The 18,519-nt window shown below is 36.3% G+C and overlaps 1 protein-coding gene across 5 annotated transcripts in view; it reads left to right on the plus strand.

Moving 5' to 3' along the window:
• Window positions 1–18,519, plus strand: part of FYB1 (FYN binding protein 1) — a 171,220-nt gene that overhangs the window by 123,660 nt on the left and 29,041 nt on the right. For all 5 annotated transcript variants that reach the window (XM_059878760.1, XM_059878759.1, XM_005221607.5 and 2 more), the window contains 6 exons: window positions 9,849–9,895; window positions 12,250–12,269; window positions 12,713–12,747; window positions 13,738–13,858; window positions 16,657–16,816; window positions 17,314–17,458. In XM_059878760.1, coding sequence (XP_059734743.1) covers window positions 9,849–9,895; window positions 12,250–12,269; window positions 12,713–12,747; window positions 13,738–13,858; window positions 16,657–16,816; window positions 17,314–17,458 — 528 coding nt within the window. The remainder of the gene's footprint in view (window positions 1–9,848; window positions 9,896–12,249; window positions 12,270–12,712; window positions 12,748–13,737; window positions 13,859–16,656; window positions 16,817–17,313; window positions 17,459–18,519) is intronic.

The following is an 18,519-nucleotide window of genomic DNA, read 5'->3' on the forward strand; positions in this document are numbered from 1 at the left end:
ACCACAAATATGCCAAAAATATTTAGCTCCAGTTGTTTTTCCTTCACTCCAATCCCCTACCAGATTGATGTTCATTACATTCTAAAGTACTTAATAACCATAAGCCTTATGATAGACTCAGTTAATACCATGTCTGATTGACAGCTTTCCTTCAATGCTGATAATTACAATTTAGAACAGGAGTTGAAAACACACTTGTCAAAAAAAAAAAAGAAAACACACTTGTCATGGGTAGTTAGTGCTACATTTCACTTTATTAGGCTTTGATGGGGATTGAGGGGGTGCTGTTGGTTAAAAAGAGAACTCCAACTGAATACAAGATGTTAGAGCAGTTTACTATTTTACATACAGCCTGCATTTTACATTTATGTTAACCACATGCCCTTCCAGACATTTGAGTTTATGAATCCTAGTTTATGACAACCAGCTACCAAAGCAGAATATGAGCCATTTGCCTACTAACATATGAGTGTCAAATAAATATTAACTTAATTAAAATAACTAATATGTGCTCTTATATAAACTTGATTTCTGTATAAACTGCTTTCTTTTCACATGTATTAAATCCTGTGTCTTTATCCTACTCTGAGGAATCTAACCCATTAGATTTTGATCTCAGTACTTTTGAGGCTTATTATATGACTCTATCCCAACAGCTGGCTTTAATTAGGCTTCTGGATCCTGTGTAATTCTAGTGAGAAATTTCAGTAAGTACCTTGAGTATGAATTCTTGATAATTGATAAGGCAAAAAGACTGGTGATTCTTTGACTGAAGAAATCATGCAGGAGGGTTTATCACTATTGCTGTTGTTTGAGCATTCCCGGGACCAGTCCTAGGTTTGGGATCAACCGCAAGGACACTCAGGACCCAGCACACAGGAGTACTCGTGGTTGAGGTTTATCCTAGTCATACTCTTCTTCTAAACTTGGCAGTGGACAGAGTAAAACTGCTCCTTTCTCTAGCTACAAAAATGCAATGCATGTGTAGTATTGCTTCCCAGGGAAGCCTATTAGAGTCATCTTTCCATTGAAAGCTGCCACCTAGGCACCTTCTGCCTAGCAACTATCAAAATACCAGACCTCTAGAAGTAAAGCAGGTGTTCACCGTAAGTCGTGTTGTTTATACAGTCTAGACACAGCAAAGCGCTCTTATCATTAGGCAACTTTTCCTATCAGTGCAAGGAATGCTTTAGAAGCTGAGTTCCCAGATATAAGCCAACAGACTATCTTGGTAGAAGATTCTTTTTAAAATAGCAGCTTCAGGCCTGCTACGTTAACTCTTTTCTGTAAACCTGCCCCCTAGAATTCACTGTGATAAGGTGAGGAATACAAAGTTGTAGAAGGAAGAACGAATTTCAAAGAGACCAGTAGCCTGGACTACTGCATCCTACCGATGTTGGTCAATTTCCCACATATTTAGGAAATTCTTACAAAGTCGAAAAGAGTCCACCAACCATCCAGGTTCAAATGTTTGCCTGTAACATTGCTTACATCAGAAATTAGCAAAATCCATCAGTTGTAATAAATTTAACTTCATCCTTATTTCCATTTTATTAAGGACTCCTAGTTCAAAAATCTGATTCATTTAAGAGTTACCAACTCCTCAAAATGTATACTATCAGAAAAAAAAAAAGATGCTGAGAAACAAGAATTTAGATGTTACATTGCCTAGATATGCTGGAACTGTCACATCTAAAAGTTAAATGTCAGATGAAGATGAAAGCTAAGGAATATCTGTCAGATGATTATTTTTTCAAAAGTAAAAATGTGGTATATGGTGTAAGACTTTCAGGCTTCCATCAGAGAGCCCAAGTAAAATCCAAAATGAAGAAATATCTAGGTTGGAAACTTTCCTGCAAGTAGGGGAAGCTAGAAAAGACACAAAGAGGAAATGAAAGTAAAATGGGTCTTGATAGTCAGACACACAAATTTATATTTCATGCGAGAGGGAAATTTATAGAATGATCTTTAAGTAAAATTGTGAAAGATGGTTGTCTCTGTGCTTTTTCTTTGCACCACCGTCCTTCTAGTAATTATTTTGTGAGGCACCACTTTGTGCCTTTGTAATAGAAGTTCAGGAAATATCAGTGAACAAAATAAAGATCCCTGCTCACAGAAAGCAGGGGGCAAGAGTCATAAGGGAAAAAATAAGAAACTAGTAAAGGATATAGAATGTTAGCAAATATCAAGTGATGTGGGATAAAGTAGAGCAGGTTAGGTGGTGTAGTGTGACGGCTGGGGACAGTGTGTTGCAACTTTAAAAGGAGAGATGAGGGTTGCTCGCCTTATAGGAAGTTATACTTGAGAAAAGACTCAAGGCAGTAAAGGCGTTAAAGCATGCAGATATCTGGAGGAAGACCATTCTAGTCTAGTCAGAGAGGACAGACAGGACAAAGTCCTCGAGTGTCTAGGGACTCGGAAAGAGGTAACTGAGGCTGGAGTAGATGGAAAGTGTAGTAGAGACAGACTCATGCAGACCCTGCAGGTCGTGATAGAGATGATGGCTCTTATCCTAAGTGACATGGGAAATGCTGAAGAGCTTGAGTGGAGCAGTGATGTTTTCGGGCTCACATTTTGTGAGTATTGCCTTAATTGCTGTCTGAAAAGAGGTAGTAGGCAAATGTTGAAGAAGGAAAACCAGTTAGGCAGATCCTACCGAAATGCAGGCAAGATATTCTAACCATGATGGTGCAGTGGAGATGATGACAGGGGTCCAGATTCTGGATGTACTTTGAAGGTAGAGACCACAGAATTTGGACTTAGGGTATGAAAGGAAAAGAAGATCCAGGGTGACTCCAAGGTTCTGAGCCTGAGTAACTCCAGGAATGATGTGTCCATAACTGAATGAGATTGGCTGAAGGTGAGTAAGTTTGGGAGTGGGGAAAATCAGGACAGCACAGCTGTGCAAAGCTTGTGGTGTGCGTGCAGGCAGAGATGTTGAGGAGGCAATTAGGTGTAAGAAGTGAAGAGCTGGAAGGGAGTTCTGAGTTATAAATATATGTTTGTCGTGGAAGTATACTCCATGCTTCAAGTCAGACACTTAGGATCACAGAGGAAGTGCATTCCTAGAACCAAGGATTAGAAAAAGAACCAGTGCTTAGGTGAGGGACTGGCTCCCAAGAGGCATAAATGACTGATAAGGTTCACATATCCCCCAGGGTGTAGAGTCTGTGTTGCTTAAGGCAGGGAAAAGAACTAATGTGGATCAAAGAAAGAATTTCAGAATACATGCCATTATTACCTGCCTACTTCCCAGAAGTCACTTGTAATTATATTGTTCAGGTCAGAATTTTCCTTAAGAATGTAAAGAATTGGAGGCAGGTGAGAATTTAAAATAATAAACATATTTTAAAAGAAAGTAGTTGAAGCCAAGGTTATACTGCATTTTAAATTGTATTGTTTCCCCACCTAGTGGTCAAAAAGCAGCTAGCTCCATTTTCTATTTTATTCAGATGTTTGTAGAGGAACTGAAATGGGTCAGAAGAGCTCGTTTATCATTTTCAGTGTTCAAATCAACTTCTTTAGGGTACCATATTTCTTGGTGCCACTTTAAAATATTAATTATAATTTTAACAATGTAACTGATTATTCATATGAATATAGAACCAATAGTTGAATATTTTAGTATACAAAGCAAATTACATGGTTGTTAATAGTAATGAGACAGGAAAAGTGAAGTAATAAGAAATAAGAAATAATGGAAATTACTATGGTTGAAAAAGGAAAGTTTAACCAGATCTTACTTTGGGATCATTCTTAGTGTAAGATTTTTCTGGCTCTAAAATTAGAGGAAATGTAAGAATTCACCATTGTAACCTTTTTTATTAGTTAGAAATATTTAACATTTTCTGGAATTTGAGACTTGCCATATCAGTCATGCACTCCCAGACAGACTTACCTAAGTCCATTGGCTTAAACAAGTCATCATAATTGTATAATTTCTCATGCGTTAAATACAGGAAGACGTGTTCCAGAGAAAAATTCACTGGATTTCATTTTCAGTGAGGGCAGGCATGGGACAGAGTGTCACTTAGATTTCCTCTGTCTTTAAGAATCAAACTGACAAATGCTAAAGTCACAGAATAAAGGTCATGAATGGCAAATAAGGTATAAAGGTCAATAGCTTCCCATCTTTAAAAGTCAGGATATAGAGCTCTAATAGCTTTCTGAGCATGACAGTCATAACATTAAATTAATTTTGCTTTTCTTTTTTAATTCTGTAGGCTAAAGTAGAAAAACAAAGAACTATAGTGAAAGACCTTCTTGAATAGATGTCCTTACTGTAACAAATGATAAGCCTCCTTTTCTTTTTCACCCACCCCCTCTGCTTCATTTTCTAGGACTTGGGTTGTGACTCGTTTCATTGATTGTCTGTTTCTCTCTGTTTGGCTTTTCTCAATGCCTGTGACACTTTTTTTTTTTCCTTACAGTTTGATCTGGGTCTATCCATGACACTCACCTCCTCCTCCCCCTCATCTTTCTTCCTTTTATTCTTCACTGTTATTCCTATTCTTAACATTATTTCATACTTAGAATATTTTGCTGTTCTATTTGTGTTGAATTCAGACCTATATAAAACTAAAATTTAGATGCTATAATGTTGGGTCCCTGAATATATGCACGCATGCAAACATTATCTACAAGTAATAAATGGTTTGCATAAGTGTAAGTAGATATGTATGAGCATGCTACACAGATCTTCATTTTGCAAATATTTGTTACTCTTCCGTGTGTTTCAGGAAGTTAACTGCAAGTCCAGTAGTCTTTTTAACTTAATATTATTTTCAAAAATAATAAACAGTTTGCTTTAGTAATAAATGCTAGTTTCTTAGTGTTACTAAGACAGCATTAATTTAGTCAAAAGTCCTATACCTGACAAGAATTATTCTAACAGTTTCCTGAAAATGACAGTCATAATAATTAACCAACAAAGACGTAATCTCATCATACCAAGGGCTGATGGTCTCATAGTAGGAATGAAGTGAAATGAAGTGAAGGAATAGAGACCTACAAGTAATTGCTGTATAATTATAGTAATCCAGAATAGTCTCTGTAGTGAGCAATGTGTGACATATGGAAGTAGCAACTGCATGAGCTTGGGAGAGTTGAGATAACTTCACAGAGGAGGGAGCGTTTAAGGAGAATCTTAAAGATTAAGGAGGGCCTCCACAGGGGATGATGAGAAGGGAGGATTACTCCAGAGCTCCAGAGAAGGCCAATAGTGTGGGCTAGGCATGGAGGAACAAGAAACCAGTCTTTAGAGAATACGTGAATTCAGTGTTAATATCTGAAAAGAAGATGATGTAAGAAGAGGAAATATGAAAAATAAAACTGTAAAAGAGCAGGGCTGATCTTAAGGAACTGCACACTATGAAAAGGACAACAGACTTCATTCTATAGAATGTCAATGTATTTTGATGTCTGAGGTGCTTTACATCTTATGCTTTTAATTAATACTCAATTTACTAAAGTTAATAGTGCAAAGGCCTAATTTATTTTAAGTACTTAAATTCACATAATTTGCTATGCTATTTATACACCCAGTAATTTTTATTTCAATGAAAATGATTATTTTCAGGGGGATCTTTGATCAATGATTGGACAACTCAGACTAAATTCTTTCATATCAATACTTATGCTCATAATAAACTTAAGTAATCAAACTCGTTTACATGTTTGACATTGCATGTATGAATTTACATACTGAATTTTATTTTTAAGGATTTCTGATGCCTGACTGAACAAATTTCATAACTTTACTCAACAAAACCCTCTCAAGAATTTGTAAACAACTCATAAATCTATTAAATCATATCCGGGTCCTTTAAATAATCCAATTGCATTTACAATTGGATTTTTCAGATACTTTTAAAGAAACATTTATTTTTTAAAATGTTAAGCATATAAGAGGCAAGGAGAATAATATAATGAGTACCCATATACCCCTCCCCAACTTCAACAATTATAAGCTCACTACCAATCTTGTTTTATCTATACACTACCCACTTCCCTCGTCTCGTATTATTTTGAAACTAATATCAAACATCATATAATTACATTCATAAATATTTGAGTAGGTATTCCTAAAAATAGACCCTTTCTATTAATAGAAAACATCAAGCCACTATTCAGTTGTCTCTTAAATCCTGTGTGGGTTTTTTTGTTTGTTTGAGTAAGAATCCGAGCAAAGTCTGTGGCTTATATGTCTTGCAATTCTCTTTCAAGCTATAGGTTCCTCTTGTATTACTTTCGTTTTACTTATTGTAGTTCATTTGTTGAATACATCAAGTTGTTGGTGGGCATTATAGTTGCCCACAGTCTACACTGTGCTGATCGCTTCCTTATAGTAAGCTTGTGTGTTCCCCATTCCTCTGTGAACTGGCTGTTGGATATAGATAAGCGCTTGATCAAATTTCGTTCTATTTTCTAAATGTGTTTCTTTCTTTGTTTAGGTAAGATGTAGGACTCCTTCCTAGGTGATGGTGGATTTTTTTAATCAGGAGCTCATAGTTTTAGCTGATTCTGTTTTGTGAGGCCAGCAATCATAGACATTCAACACTTAAGAGTCCTTACTTTTTCACTAAAATAATAAGCCTAACTCACAAATATCTAATGTAACAAATTTCTTAAACATAACAAACACTTAAAATATTGAACATACATTATTGTCTCAATGATTAGAAAATTTACTTCACAGATTTTTGTATCACGGGTTTGAATTACTTCATCCTTTCTGTATTTAATTCTGAATCTTCTAAGATCTAAAAAGGCCAAGTAAGAAAAACAAGTGTCATGTCATGATCAATCTCACTGGACGTTCATACTTACCTAGATAGTAAGCTATGCATATATGTTAATTTTTAAATGTTCAATTTTTTAAGTGAATTTATTAGATAAAAGTTTATGACTACACATATGTATCTAAGGTATTTCTTCCAGAGTCACAAGGATATCCACTAAACCCTTTTTATGGCCTTAGTGATAGCAAGGCTCTTCCTGTTCACATTCTTCAAATGCTATTAATTTCACATAAGAAAGATCACTTTGGCAGCTGCATAAAGAAGGGACTTTAAGGGTAGAAAAGATGAAGCACAATTCTCATTACTAGAAGACCATCCAGAAGGCCACTGCAGGGGTCCACACTAGTGATGGTAGAATCCTGCTCTTGTGTCTAGCAGGACAGGGGAGAGAGATGGAAGGGGAAGTGTATTACAGGAGACATTAAATATGTAGAACTGACAGAACTTGATTAATTTCACATAGCACTGTAAAAGAGTGAGAAATAACGGCTCTCACTTTTTGAGTGAGGCTTGGGTGGTGAAGTGAATTTGTGGTGCAATACACCAAGGTAAGAAACTGAGTAGGAAAAACAGATTTAGGCTGAAATGAGAAAGGAAAACCTCAACTTCAGGGATGTTAATATAGAGCCATCAGTGGGACATACAAACACAGAAAGATGAATATATAGATAGGCAGATGATAGATAGATGTGTCTGAAACAAAGAATATGAGATTCTCTATGGGCTTGAGATTTCAGTGTAAAGTCACCAACATTAAGATACTTTGTGAAGGTGAGGAAGCATGTGAGAATGTAAGACCATCTGGGGCAAAGGTAGAAGGGAAAAAATGCAGAAACCAAGACAAGGACACAGAAGAACGCCATCACTTAAAAGAGAAGTCAGAGGAAACTAATCCACAAAGAAAATTGTGGGATTGAGACCAGAGAGACAAGACACGAGCTTTAAGAGATTTCTCACGGAACCAAAAGAAGCTCCAGGAAGGCAAAATAGCCAATATGGTGTTAAGGGCCACAAAGCAACAGGAAGGTGCAGGCTGAGACGTGTTTAGTGGATTCAGTAATTAAGCCTTTTAAGAGTAGTTTCAGTGAAGGATTAGCGAAGGAACTTAGATTGCAGTCAATGATGAGACAAAGCGGAGGAGAGCCAGTAAAGTGAGTACGGACAGTTTTTCCTACTTGGACTGGGAAGAGGAAGATGTTCTTGTGGTGATATGTAGAATTTAGAAAGGCGAAGAGAAATTATGAATGAGAGTAACTTGGGCTGAGGGAGGAAACAGTACAATAAGTCCCTTACATATGAACAAGGTCCATTCCGAGAGGAAGCTCATAAGTTCATTTGTTCTAACCTAGGTTGTAAGTACTGCTTAGGCTGTAACTACAAGCCTTGGTACCCAACTAACACAATGGGCTATATAGTACTGTACTGTAATAGGTTTATAGTATTTTTCAAATAATACATAAAAAACAAACCCAAAAAAAGTAAAGAAAATATTTTTACTCTTACGGTACAGTATCTTCAAAATACACTAGAACATTACAATAGCTGGCATACAGGGGCTGATATTGAGTGAACAGGCAAGAAGAGATACTAATTGGGGGAGAGAGAAGAGGTGGGAGATAGCAGAGCTGAAGGATCATCAGCAATAGGAGACAGAGGGCAAGCTGCAATTTCACTTACTCCTGACGTAGTTGGATATGCAAACACATACACACATTTGCATCTTTGAAAGCTTGCAACTTGAAGATTTGTTTGTAGAGGACTTACTATAGTGAGACATTTAGGGATGGGAGTGGAAGAAAAACAATAATAGTAAATAAATGATATGATGACACACAGAAGAAAAGGAATAAAAGGAATGAAATAACTGATCATTCAGATAGCATTCAGAACACAGATGAAAAGAACTTTGGTCAGGAGATGTAAGGATGGGTGTAATTGTAGATAAGCTTGGAAGTAAAAGGAGTGTATTTTCTTAAGAGAGTTCACTCCCAATAACAGCTAAATAGTGAAATAAGAAACAAAATCATCTAATGATAAAGAAAAGGAGAGAAATAGGAAATTTAAGGGAAGAAGTGAAGAGAAGATCAACTAGGAAAAATGTGTAATGAGATTATAGGATAGTGTTGGGAGTGCAGCTGAGACTGAATGTCAATTATTTGTAATCTCCCAAATCAGTAAGATGGCAATTTTCCCCAGTTATGCTGATCAACCCAAGAATAGAAATAGAAAATATAGATGGTTCCATAAATCATTAGGGATTCGTGGGGCCCAGGTATTGATAACTGTTATGAGTAGTTGGAGTGAAGTGGTTTGAAATGAAGCACCTTGGAGTCCAAGCCACAACTGATGGAAGCAAAGTCAGGTAGAGAATACCTAGAAAGGGGGGGAGGAGCCAGGATTGAAACTAACAGCCTTTGAAATCTATACCGTACAGCCAATTATCTGCCTTCAGAACTCAGAATTGACTTATTGATATACTGTCATTTTTAACGGGAAAACATATTACTGCCCTGAAACTATGGATTAATTGTAGGTGCTCACTTTGAATGGACAGTGCTGGACACAAGTTCCCCAATTCTCCACTTTTTTGGTAGCAGTAGCAGCGTCAGTACAAAGCTAAAACCTGTTCTACTGACTTCTGAAGTTTTAAATCAGAGTAGATATGAAAGAGAAAAGAGTTATTTTTATCTTATTTTTAAATTTTCTTATTATTACTGGCTGCACTGGGTCTTTGTCGCAGCTTGCAGCCTTTCTCTGGCTGTGGCGAGTGGAGGCGGCTCTCCAGTGCAGTGCATGGGCTTCTCGCGGTGGGGGTTTCTCTTGTTGCGGAGCATGGCTTCAGCAGTTGTGGCACACAGGCTTAGTTGCCCGCAACATGTGGGATCTTCCCAGACCAAACATGTGTCCCCTGCCAGATTCCCAACCACTGGACCACCAGGGAAGCCCAAGAGTTATTTTTAAATAATCCTTTTCTTTTTTTTTTCTTTTTCATTGTAAGAGGAGCATCTACGTATCCCTTTTTCACTTTTTCCTCTCTCTTGTTTTCAGAGGCCCTGTAAATGAAGAAAATCAAGACAGTGTCATGCACTCTGATGGTAAGAGGCAAATGATGTTTTATTTTTTGTTCCCTCAGATATGAAAGTTAGAGTTAATTATTCTCATAGGGTCATTAGTGAGTCATTATCATCATTAGTGCATGCAAGTCCTCTTGTTTTACTTATTTATTCCCTTTTCTCTTCACGACCCACTCTCTTTCCTTCCTTCTTTCACCAGAGTAAAATATTTTAATGCACTTAGTGTGTATATGTAATTTTGTACACATTCATTGTATATTGTTGTATGTGTATATGTATATATTTCAATTTGCATGAACAGTATATTATAGCTCATTCTGGTCCTTTTTTTACACTCAGACTAATGTGTTTTGTGAGGCTTATCGTGAATATAAGTATATTTAATTTATTTCTGTTAACTACTGCACAGCTCTCCATGGTATGCATCCTATGGAGCATACCATGGAGCACCTCCAACTCACTATTACTGAAAATGATATTAATAGTTCAATGCACCTTCTTGTCCATATCCCCATGTGAACCTCTGAGAGCCTTCCTTTAAGATGTGTATCAAGGAGTAGAGTGACTGCTTGTAAGCTATGACATATTCATTTTGATTGAGTAGTACTGGAGTACTTTCCAGAAGAAAGGCATCTGTGTGTAGTCCCATCCCAGGGCATGAAGATTCCAAAATGCTTGCCTTTCACCAGTGCAGAGGCAGCTGTTGTTTCCAGTTGTTTCCAATCTTGTGTGTATAAAATGTCTTGTTTCAATTTCATATCTCAGCTTACTATTGAGTTCAAAACCCTGATTTGTTTATTAGCCTTTGTGATTTTCTCTTCTGTAAGTTGCTACTTCCAATTCCTTGACCATTTTTTTCTTGGGGTTGGTATCCTTTTCTGGATGACTTGCAAGAGTTCCTTTGTATTCCAAATATTAATAACATGTCAGTTGTAGGGTGGAGAAGGCAATGGCACCCCACTCCAGTAATCTTGCCTGGAAAATCCCATGGACGGAGGAGCCTGGTAGGCTGCAGTCCATGGGGTCACTAAGAGTCGGACACAACTGAGCGACTTCACTTTCACTTTTCACTTTCATGCACTGGAGAAGGAAATGGCAACCCACTCCAGTGTTCTTGCCTGGAGAATCCCAGGGATGGGGGAGCCTGGTGGGCTGCCATCTATGGGGTCGCATAGAGTCGGACACGACTGAAGCAACTTAGCAGCAGCAGCAGCAGTTGTAGGGATTGCAAATATCTTCTCTCATTCTGTCCATTGTCTATTAACTTAGTCCATACCGTCCTTCATTGAACATAAATATGTTTTGATATAATCAAATTTATTAATACTTACTTTGTAATTTGTACTTTTAAAGTTTTATTTAAGAATTCCTAACCTTAGGAAATAAAACTATTATATTCTATTTTCTTCTATGAACTTTATCCTTTATAGTTAGGTCTTTGATTGTTTGCAGTCCACTTTTGAGGAATTAGTAGAAACCTAGAGTTTTTTTCTCATATACAAAGTCAGTTTTCCCATTATGATACTCTGAAATTCACCCTTTTCTCATTAATTTATAATACCACATTTACTATATTAACTCTATTGGTGTGTTTGTGTCTTTTCATACATAGGTGTGTTTGTGTGTACATAATGTTCCTGGGTTTGACCTCTGGGTCAGGAAGATCCCCTGGAGAAGGAAATGGCAACCCACTCCAGTATCCTTGCCTGGGAAATCTCACAGACAGGCTACAGTCCCTGGGGGTGCAAGAGTCAGACAAGACTTAGAAAGTGAACAACAACAAATGTGTGTTCCTATTTGTGTGTATGTAAATTTTATCTGTCTCTGAGCTCTCCGTTCTATTCTACTGGTCTATTAATTCATGTATCAGTTCCACATGGTTTTTATTGTTATTGTTTTAGATGATGTCTTAATACCTGAAAATTTGTTGATATTATTAAACACTTGAGCAGTAAAATATCTTTTAAAAAATCTAATTAACTTGATTTGTTTGATACATGAAAGCAAATCCTTGGGAACAAATGAGTCAAAAAGTGTGAACTTGTGACTTTCTGGTAAAGCCTGTGTTCCACACAAGCCCACAAAACCAAATGTGGATGCTTTCAGCGTCCATTCATAAAGAGAAAAGAGTGTCTTCAGTTTTTTTCACTTTTGTATTATTTTATGAAAGCTAATGAAATGATTTTATAATAAGTTACAAGGTTTGGAAAAGTCATAGTAAGGATCTTAACCACATATTCTATTCTGTACTTCTAAACCTTTGGTAAAGTATAGATTCTGTTAACATTATGAACTGTTTTGAGTATTATGTTACATCTAACAATCCTCTATTAAAGCACTTCTTAATTACTATCCCTTTTTTTAAAACACTTCAGGTACTGGAAATCTAGATGAGGTTAGTTTCTCTTTTTTATTCTTCTCATATTATATTGCTGTAACTAGAATATGTAACAATTGCTGTGATTTATTTTCTACTGACATAAACCAACAAATGAAAACTCTTAAGAATAATGGTAATATTTTTCCATTTGCAATCTTATTTCACCTGAAATGCTTGAGACATTAAACACCAGTCATTTCACTGACTCAGTAATTTTGTTATACTAAACAGAAACTGAAGTCTGGCTACAAATCTGAATTACATAGCAGGATATAAAATGAAATCTTTCTGTGCTTCCTTTCCCAGTCTGTCTCCAAAAAGAAAAAAAAAAAAAAAAAAACATGCCAAATGTACACACAAATTTATGTTTGTTTTACTGAGTATTTGAGCAATGTAGTATATATTTGTTCCCTTATTGAATAATTGCAATTAATCATTATTAATGTTTTTCTTGACAGGAACAAGAGAGTGAAGGAGAAACATATGAAGACATGTATGAGCAACATTTTTTTTACCATGATATTTTTCTTCTAAGATGAATATAATAATTTATATGAGGGAGAATGAATGGATATTCAATACTAGGAGGGGGAAAGTTCAACTGTTCAAGTGACGGGCATATAATGATAACCTTTATTTCAATACAAAGGACTAAAGATTCCTTTCTTGTCTAAGGATTTTACAGAGGACTCTGTTAAAATGCCATTGTGTGAGAGGTCAGAGTCCTGCAACCCACTAGACAGCCCACAGGCAGGGAATTACAGAGCCAGGAATCTGTATTTCTTGCTCTCAGTGTGTCTTTGGGCAAATGAATTTGTGTATATATTACAATGTGCTCACCTAGGCAGTACTTTACCTCAAAATTCAGCTCTGAGAGATGATTTAACACAGCACCAGATGCCAAAGTTTTAACCTGCTTAAGAAGAAAAATGTTAAAAAGAGTTCCCAAATGGGTTTCTGGGTAGCCCAGGATTAAGAAATTTCTTAGCAAATGAGTGAAAATAAAAATGAGCATGTTCTCTTATTTTATCTTTAGTTGATTCACATATGTTAATCTTCCCTACCCAGAATTCAGCTAATTCTGAGTAAAGTTTCTAAATGAAGATTTGTACCTATGAGTAAAGTGAATCCGTGTATGTGAACTTATACCAGTGAGTGTACTCTTGAGAGAGAGAGTTGGGGGTCGGGGGTGGGTTTAATTGTATTCATGCTGACAGGCCGCAAGAACCTTTATAACAATGCCTTCCACTTGCCCTCAGGGGTTATAAAGGTAGCAGGGCCTTTGGAAGGCATCCTCCTTTGAATGCCTCCTGCAGGTTTTAAAAACAGTCTCACACACCCAGGAATTTTGACAAGACTTAGCTTTGTACCTTCACCTCTATTCCACATACTATCTTCTGTTTGGGGTAGGAACCACTCTAAATAGTGAGCCCTAACACATAAATGCCTGCAGGTTCTGAAACAACAAAATATTTATTCACAGAGACACATCCAAAGAAAAAGAGAAGAAAAGGGAAAAGGAGGAAAAGAAGAGATTAGAGCTGGAGAAAAAAGAACAGAAAGAGAGAGAAAAGAAAGAACAAGAAATAAAGAAGAAATTTAAAGTAAGAGCTTGCTTGCTGACGGGTGAAAAAGAGTAACGTCTCTTTTTATAACTTTCACACAAAAGGGGCACCATTTTTTGAAACCTTACATGGTTGGACAACTACTTAATCACTGTTTTCTAAAGAGTAACTTCCTTCATAACAGTAATGTTTTTGTCTACTACACTCCATTATCCATGCACTAAAAATGCAATACAATAAAATCCAAATAAAATATGTGGCTTATAATTTGGATAAAATCTAAACAAAATCTGGTGGGAGCTCAGGAAATTTTATGTCCGTTGGGTGAATGAATACTCAGTTACTCAAATCCATTCTGACTCTTCCTCGTTATGCATTTCATTGTACCTGGAAAATTTCATGGACTGAGGAGCCTGATGGGCTACAGTCTGAGGGGTCACGAAGAGTCGGACATGAGTATTAACCTACTCATAATATGGGCTCAGGACTACACACATACATATCCCTGTGGAATGTATTATCATGGTGCATGGGACAGAAATGTCTCTGGATTAAGCAGACCTGTCTCAATAAAACTCCGTGAGCTACCCTGCCTGATGCTGTCTAGACCTGACTCACATCTGTGCCTTTACTTTAAGCCTATGTACATGCTGACTTCTCATACCTTCTGTTTCTCCTTCTTCCTCACTGACCTCTGTCTTCGCTGATCTTTCATTCTAACTGGATGACTCCTATGACTACCACCACTACCACTATACTTGTAGGCTATACTTTCTTGGCTAGGCTTTGACGACACGGCCCATCTGGTATGGGTCTGGTATGTCAGCTATATTTAGAGTGATTATCTAGTCACAAAACTATTCTTCACTTTGAAAAGGATTCATATCAAGTTTCCTTTAAATATTTAGTTCCTCCAGAACATTAATATATGGTTTGAATTATAAAAGTCTGGCTTATATATAATTTCCCAGTCTATTGACTGTAGTGAAACAAAGATGCAACAGCGGGCACAGGGAAAATGTAAAACTTAGAGTCAGTTGGACAGATGTGGATTCAAATTCCAGTTGCATTTGTGAGTTATATAATAGGGGACATATTGCTAAACTTCTCTGAACCTCAGATTCTTATTTTTAAAGTGAGTAGATGACATTTCTCTTGAAAGTTTGTTATGGGATTAAATAAAATAATACATGGTGTCTATTATAGGCTGTCATTCAATTTTGCTTACTATATATAAGCAAAAGTAAGATTGCAATATGACTATTAAAATATTTTACTCATACAGAATGTATGGCTACCAAAGAAGGGAAAACATGGAAAATTAATTTCTTAAATGAAAATCTTTATAACATACTTTTTATGAAGAGATTGTTTATAGTTTTGAAGGAATTATGTGAAGCTTTCCCTGTGGGCTTTTTTTTTTTTTTTGGAGAAGCCAGTTTTGGATGGTTTCACTCATTTATTCAAATAATATTTGTTAGTAAGAAAAAGATATGATATGAAATCACACCACCAAACATGAACTCAAACATTTGTCAAGACTAGGACTTCACACGCTATATTCCTTCCACAAAATTGTTAATAGATGTTCAAATTAAATAAATAAATGTGAGAACTGTTATACAGTTCCACATTTCATTAATTCTATGACAAAATATTTCACATTTTAAAATTCTGAAATTAGGATGCATTGTAACATTGTTGGCACATCAAAGTTTAAATCAAGCTAGTTTACTTTCTTGGTAGTATATAATTAATGATGGTGTCTCACAATTCATCACATCACAAGTTCAATAAATAAAGTAGAGCCTCCTCAAAAATCATGATGCATATTTGCATATCAAAAGATTCAAGAAATTCTGTTGAAAAGACAAAAGATTAGGAAATTAGGAGTTAAGGATTCACGAGCTCTAAACTACATTACTCCTCTGCTGTCAAGAAACCACTGTACTCTTCAGGATATTAATTATAAAAACATCACATAATATTGGTTTGCTATTTTTTTTTATTCACAATGCTATTTCTAAACTGTTATCTTGTTTATAGCAGGTAATGTCTACTCCAAGTTTATAGGTAGCAAGTACCATGAAGTCAAAAAAAAGGAAAGAATATGTTTTTCTCACAAGTACAACCTACCACCACTACTAACCCTTCTCTCTCTTGCTATTGTAAGCCTGCAGAGAACCATCAGAATAATTGCACAAAGCAGAGAGGGAAATAACCTCTGTCTAGTAAGCAGAACACCAGTATACCCCATAAAAACACATAGCACCCAGCATGTCGCATACATAAGTGGTGTTTGATTTTCAGTCACTTCCTCTTCATTTTTTTTTTTTCTGGACTGATAATTCTTTTCTTTTTTTTTTTAAATTTTATTTTATTTTTAAATTTTACATAATTGTATTAGTTTTGCCAAATATCAAAATGAATCTGCCACAGGTATACATATGTTCCCCATCCTGAACCCTCCTCCCTCCTCCTTCCCCATACCATCCCTCTGGGTCGTCCCAGTGCACTAGCCCCAAGCATCCAGTATCGTGCATCGAACCATCTTCCAGAGTTCCCGAGGTCAACAGATCACTGCCATTCTCTCCTGGCCGCCCGACACGTGCTTACCTATTTTTGCTGGTTCTGTCTGACCTCTGCAATTTTCCCCTAACCCCTCCTATAGGAACCCTCACCAGAAATAACATTCACCCTCAACTTCTAGTTCAAACCTGTAAATGTTGGTAACAAACAGGTTAGCAAGTAGTGGACCTAGTCTTTCAAAACTGCATTCCTTAAAGATTTCCTGAATAGTAAGAAGCTGGTTGTGATTTTTTTTCCCCTCTTTGCAGCTAACAGGCCCTATTCAAGTCATCCATCAAGCAAAAGCTTGCTGTGATGTCAAAGGAGGAAAGAATGAACTGAGCTTCAAGCAAGGAGAGAATATTGAAATAATTCGTATCACAGACAACCCTGAAGGAAAATGGCTGGGCAGAACAGCCAGGGGGTCATGTGAGTGCATATTTTTCTAAGACTTCAAAGTGTTTTCTTTTGAGCCAATCTTAATGTGAAAATTCTTCCAAAGCTAGTCATAAGCATTAAGTTGGGAGTATGTTACAGAGTAGACAAAAATAGGAAGATTTTAAATGACAAGCATAGCTCCATCTTCACCTCATTTGTGCAATATTTTTAGTTGGGAAAAAATGTAAATATAATATCCCAAGGAAGAGCAAAGAGTATTAGGTTCTTCATTGATGTTAAAAAGCAAAAATATTTCTTCTGAATCACTTTAGAGCCTTGAAAACAGACTCTAGACTTACCCCAAAGCACAACATCATGAGACTTGGACAAAGCACAGTGAAGCATGTGTCAACAAGTCTTTAAGTCAGAATTGCAAGCAAAGAAATAAAGGGAAAATTTAAAAAGAAAGTGTACAATCGATATTTGTTTACAACTCTATGATATTTAAACTACAGTCATCTGAACATAAATTGTTCCCCTTTTGGTAGATGGCTATATTAAAACAACAGCTGTAGAGATTGACTATGACTCCTTGAAACGGAAAAAAGGCTGTCTCAGTGCTCTTTCAACAAGACTTTTGGAAGATGACCAGGAAGTGTATGATGACGTTGCAGAGCAGGAAAATGTTAGCAGGTATATGTAAAAACAAATCGGAAAGCAAATGAAACTATCTCTTTGTCAGAGATTGTGGGTTTTAAGATGCTAGAATTTTACTTTCCTAATTTCCTACTACTTTCTATCACTAAATTAAATTACCGTTTACAATCACTTCAATATGGATGATAACTCATTTGAAACTCTATAGTCTTTCATTTTACTCTTTGGCTATTTGTGTTAAATACTGCTTGAAATGTAATGGGCCACTGGCAGATGTGTTGTCAATCCCAAATACTGTTTTGCAACATTCATTCTGATTTGACTTTAAGGATATGCCTAGAATACGTATGACTTTGTAAAATATGAAGCATGAGATATAAAAGTTAGCTCTAAAAGTATAAAATATTTTTCTCTGAAATCTGAGTCTAAATATATTTGTCATTGTTATTTGAAAGTATAACAAATAGAAATGCTTTTTTATGACAACTTTGCTCTTTAAGAGTAAAAATGTAAAAGCTGAATCCACTATGATCCCTAGCAATCAACTAGGGGTTCAACTTTCCATTGGACCTTGTGACCTTCCCTGGAAAAATTACAGGACCATCTTTCTGGGGCAGAGGGACAGATCAAGACATCCTTTCTAGGGGAATCAAAGGGGAGGGCAAACTTCTGTCTCATACTTTCCTTCTCTTCCTTCTCAGTCTCCAGCTCCCTTTATAGTGCCTCCTCTTCTGTCTCTTTCTCCTAGCTCTGATCTTCCTTGTTCTTTCTTTTTCTTCCTTTTCTGCTCTCCTTTCATTCCTTCTTTCCTCCAATATCTCCCTTTCCTTGTAGAGCCATAATCCCTTTAAATTGAAGGAAAAGGAGAAGAAAAATCTCCAACCCAGTGAAGAATCCTCATTTTTCTATTCCCACTTTGTGAAACAGGGAAACCTCCCCACATGACCTATGCAAGATCTTCATTTGAGAAAAAAATGTGTCTGCATTCTTTATAACTCAAATTTCAAAGTAAAAAATGTTTTTATTATTAAGCATTCTAAAAATGTAAAAATATCAAAATAGAAATATATTAATATTTATTAATACTAATAGTTATG

Source organism: Bos taurus, chromosome 20 (genome assembly GCF_002263795.3).
Source record: "Bos taurus isolate L1 Dominette 01449 registration number 42190680 breed Hereford chromosome 20, ARS-UCD2.0, whole genome shotgun sequence".
Classification (NCBI taxonomy): domain Eukaryota; kingdom Metazoa; phylum Chordata; class Mammalia; order Artiodactyla; family Bovidae; genus Bos; species Bos taurus.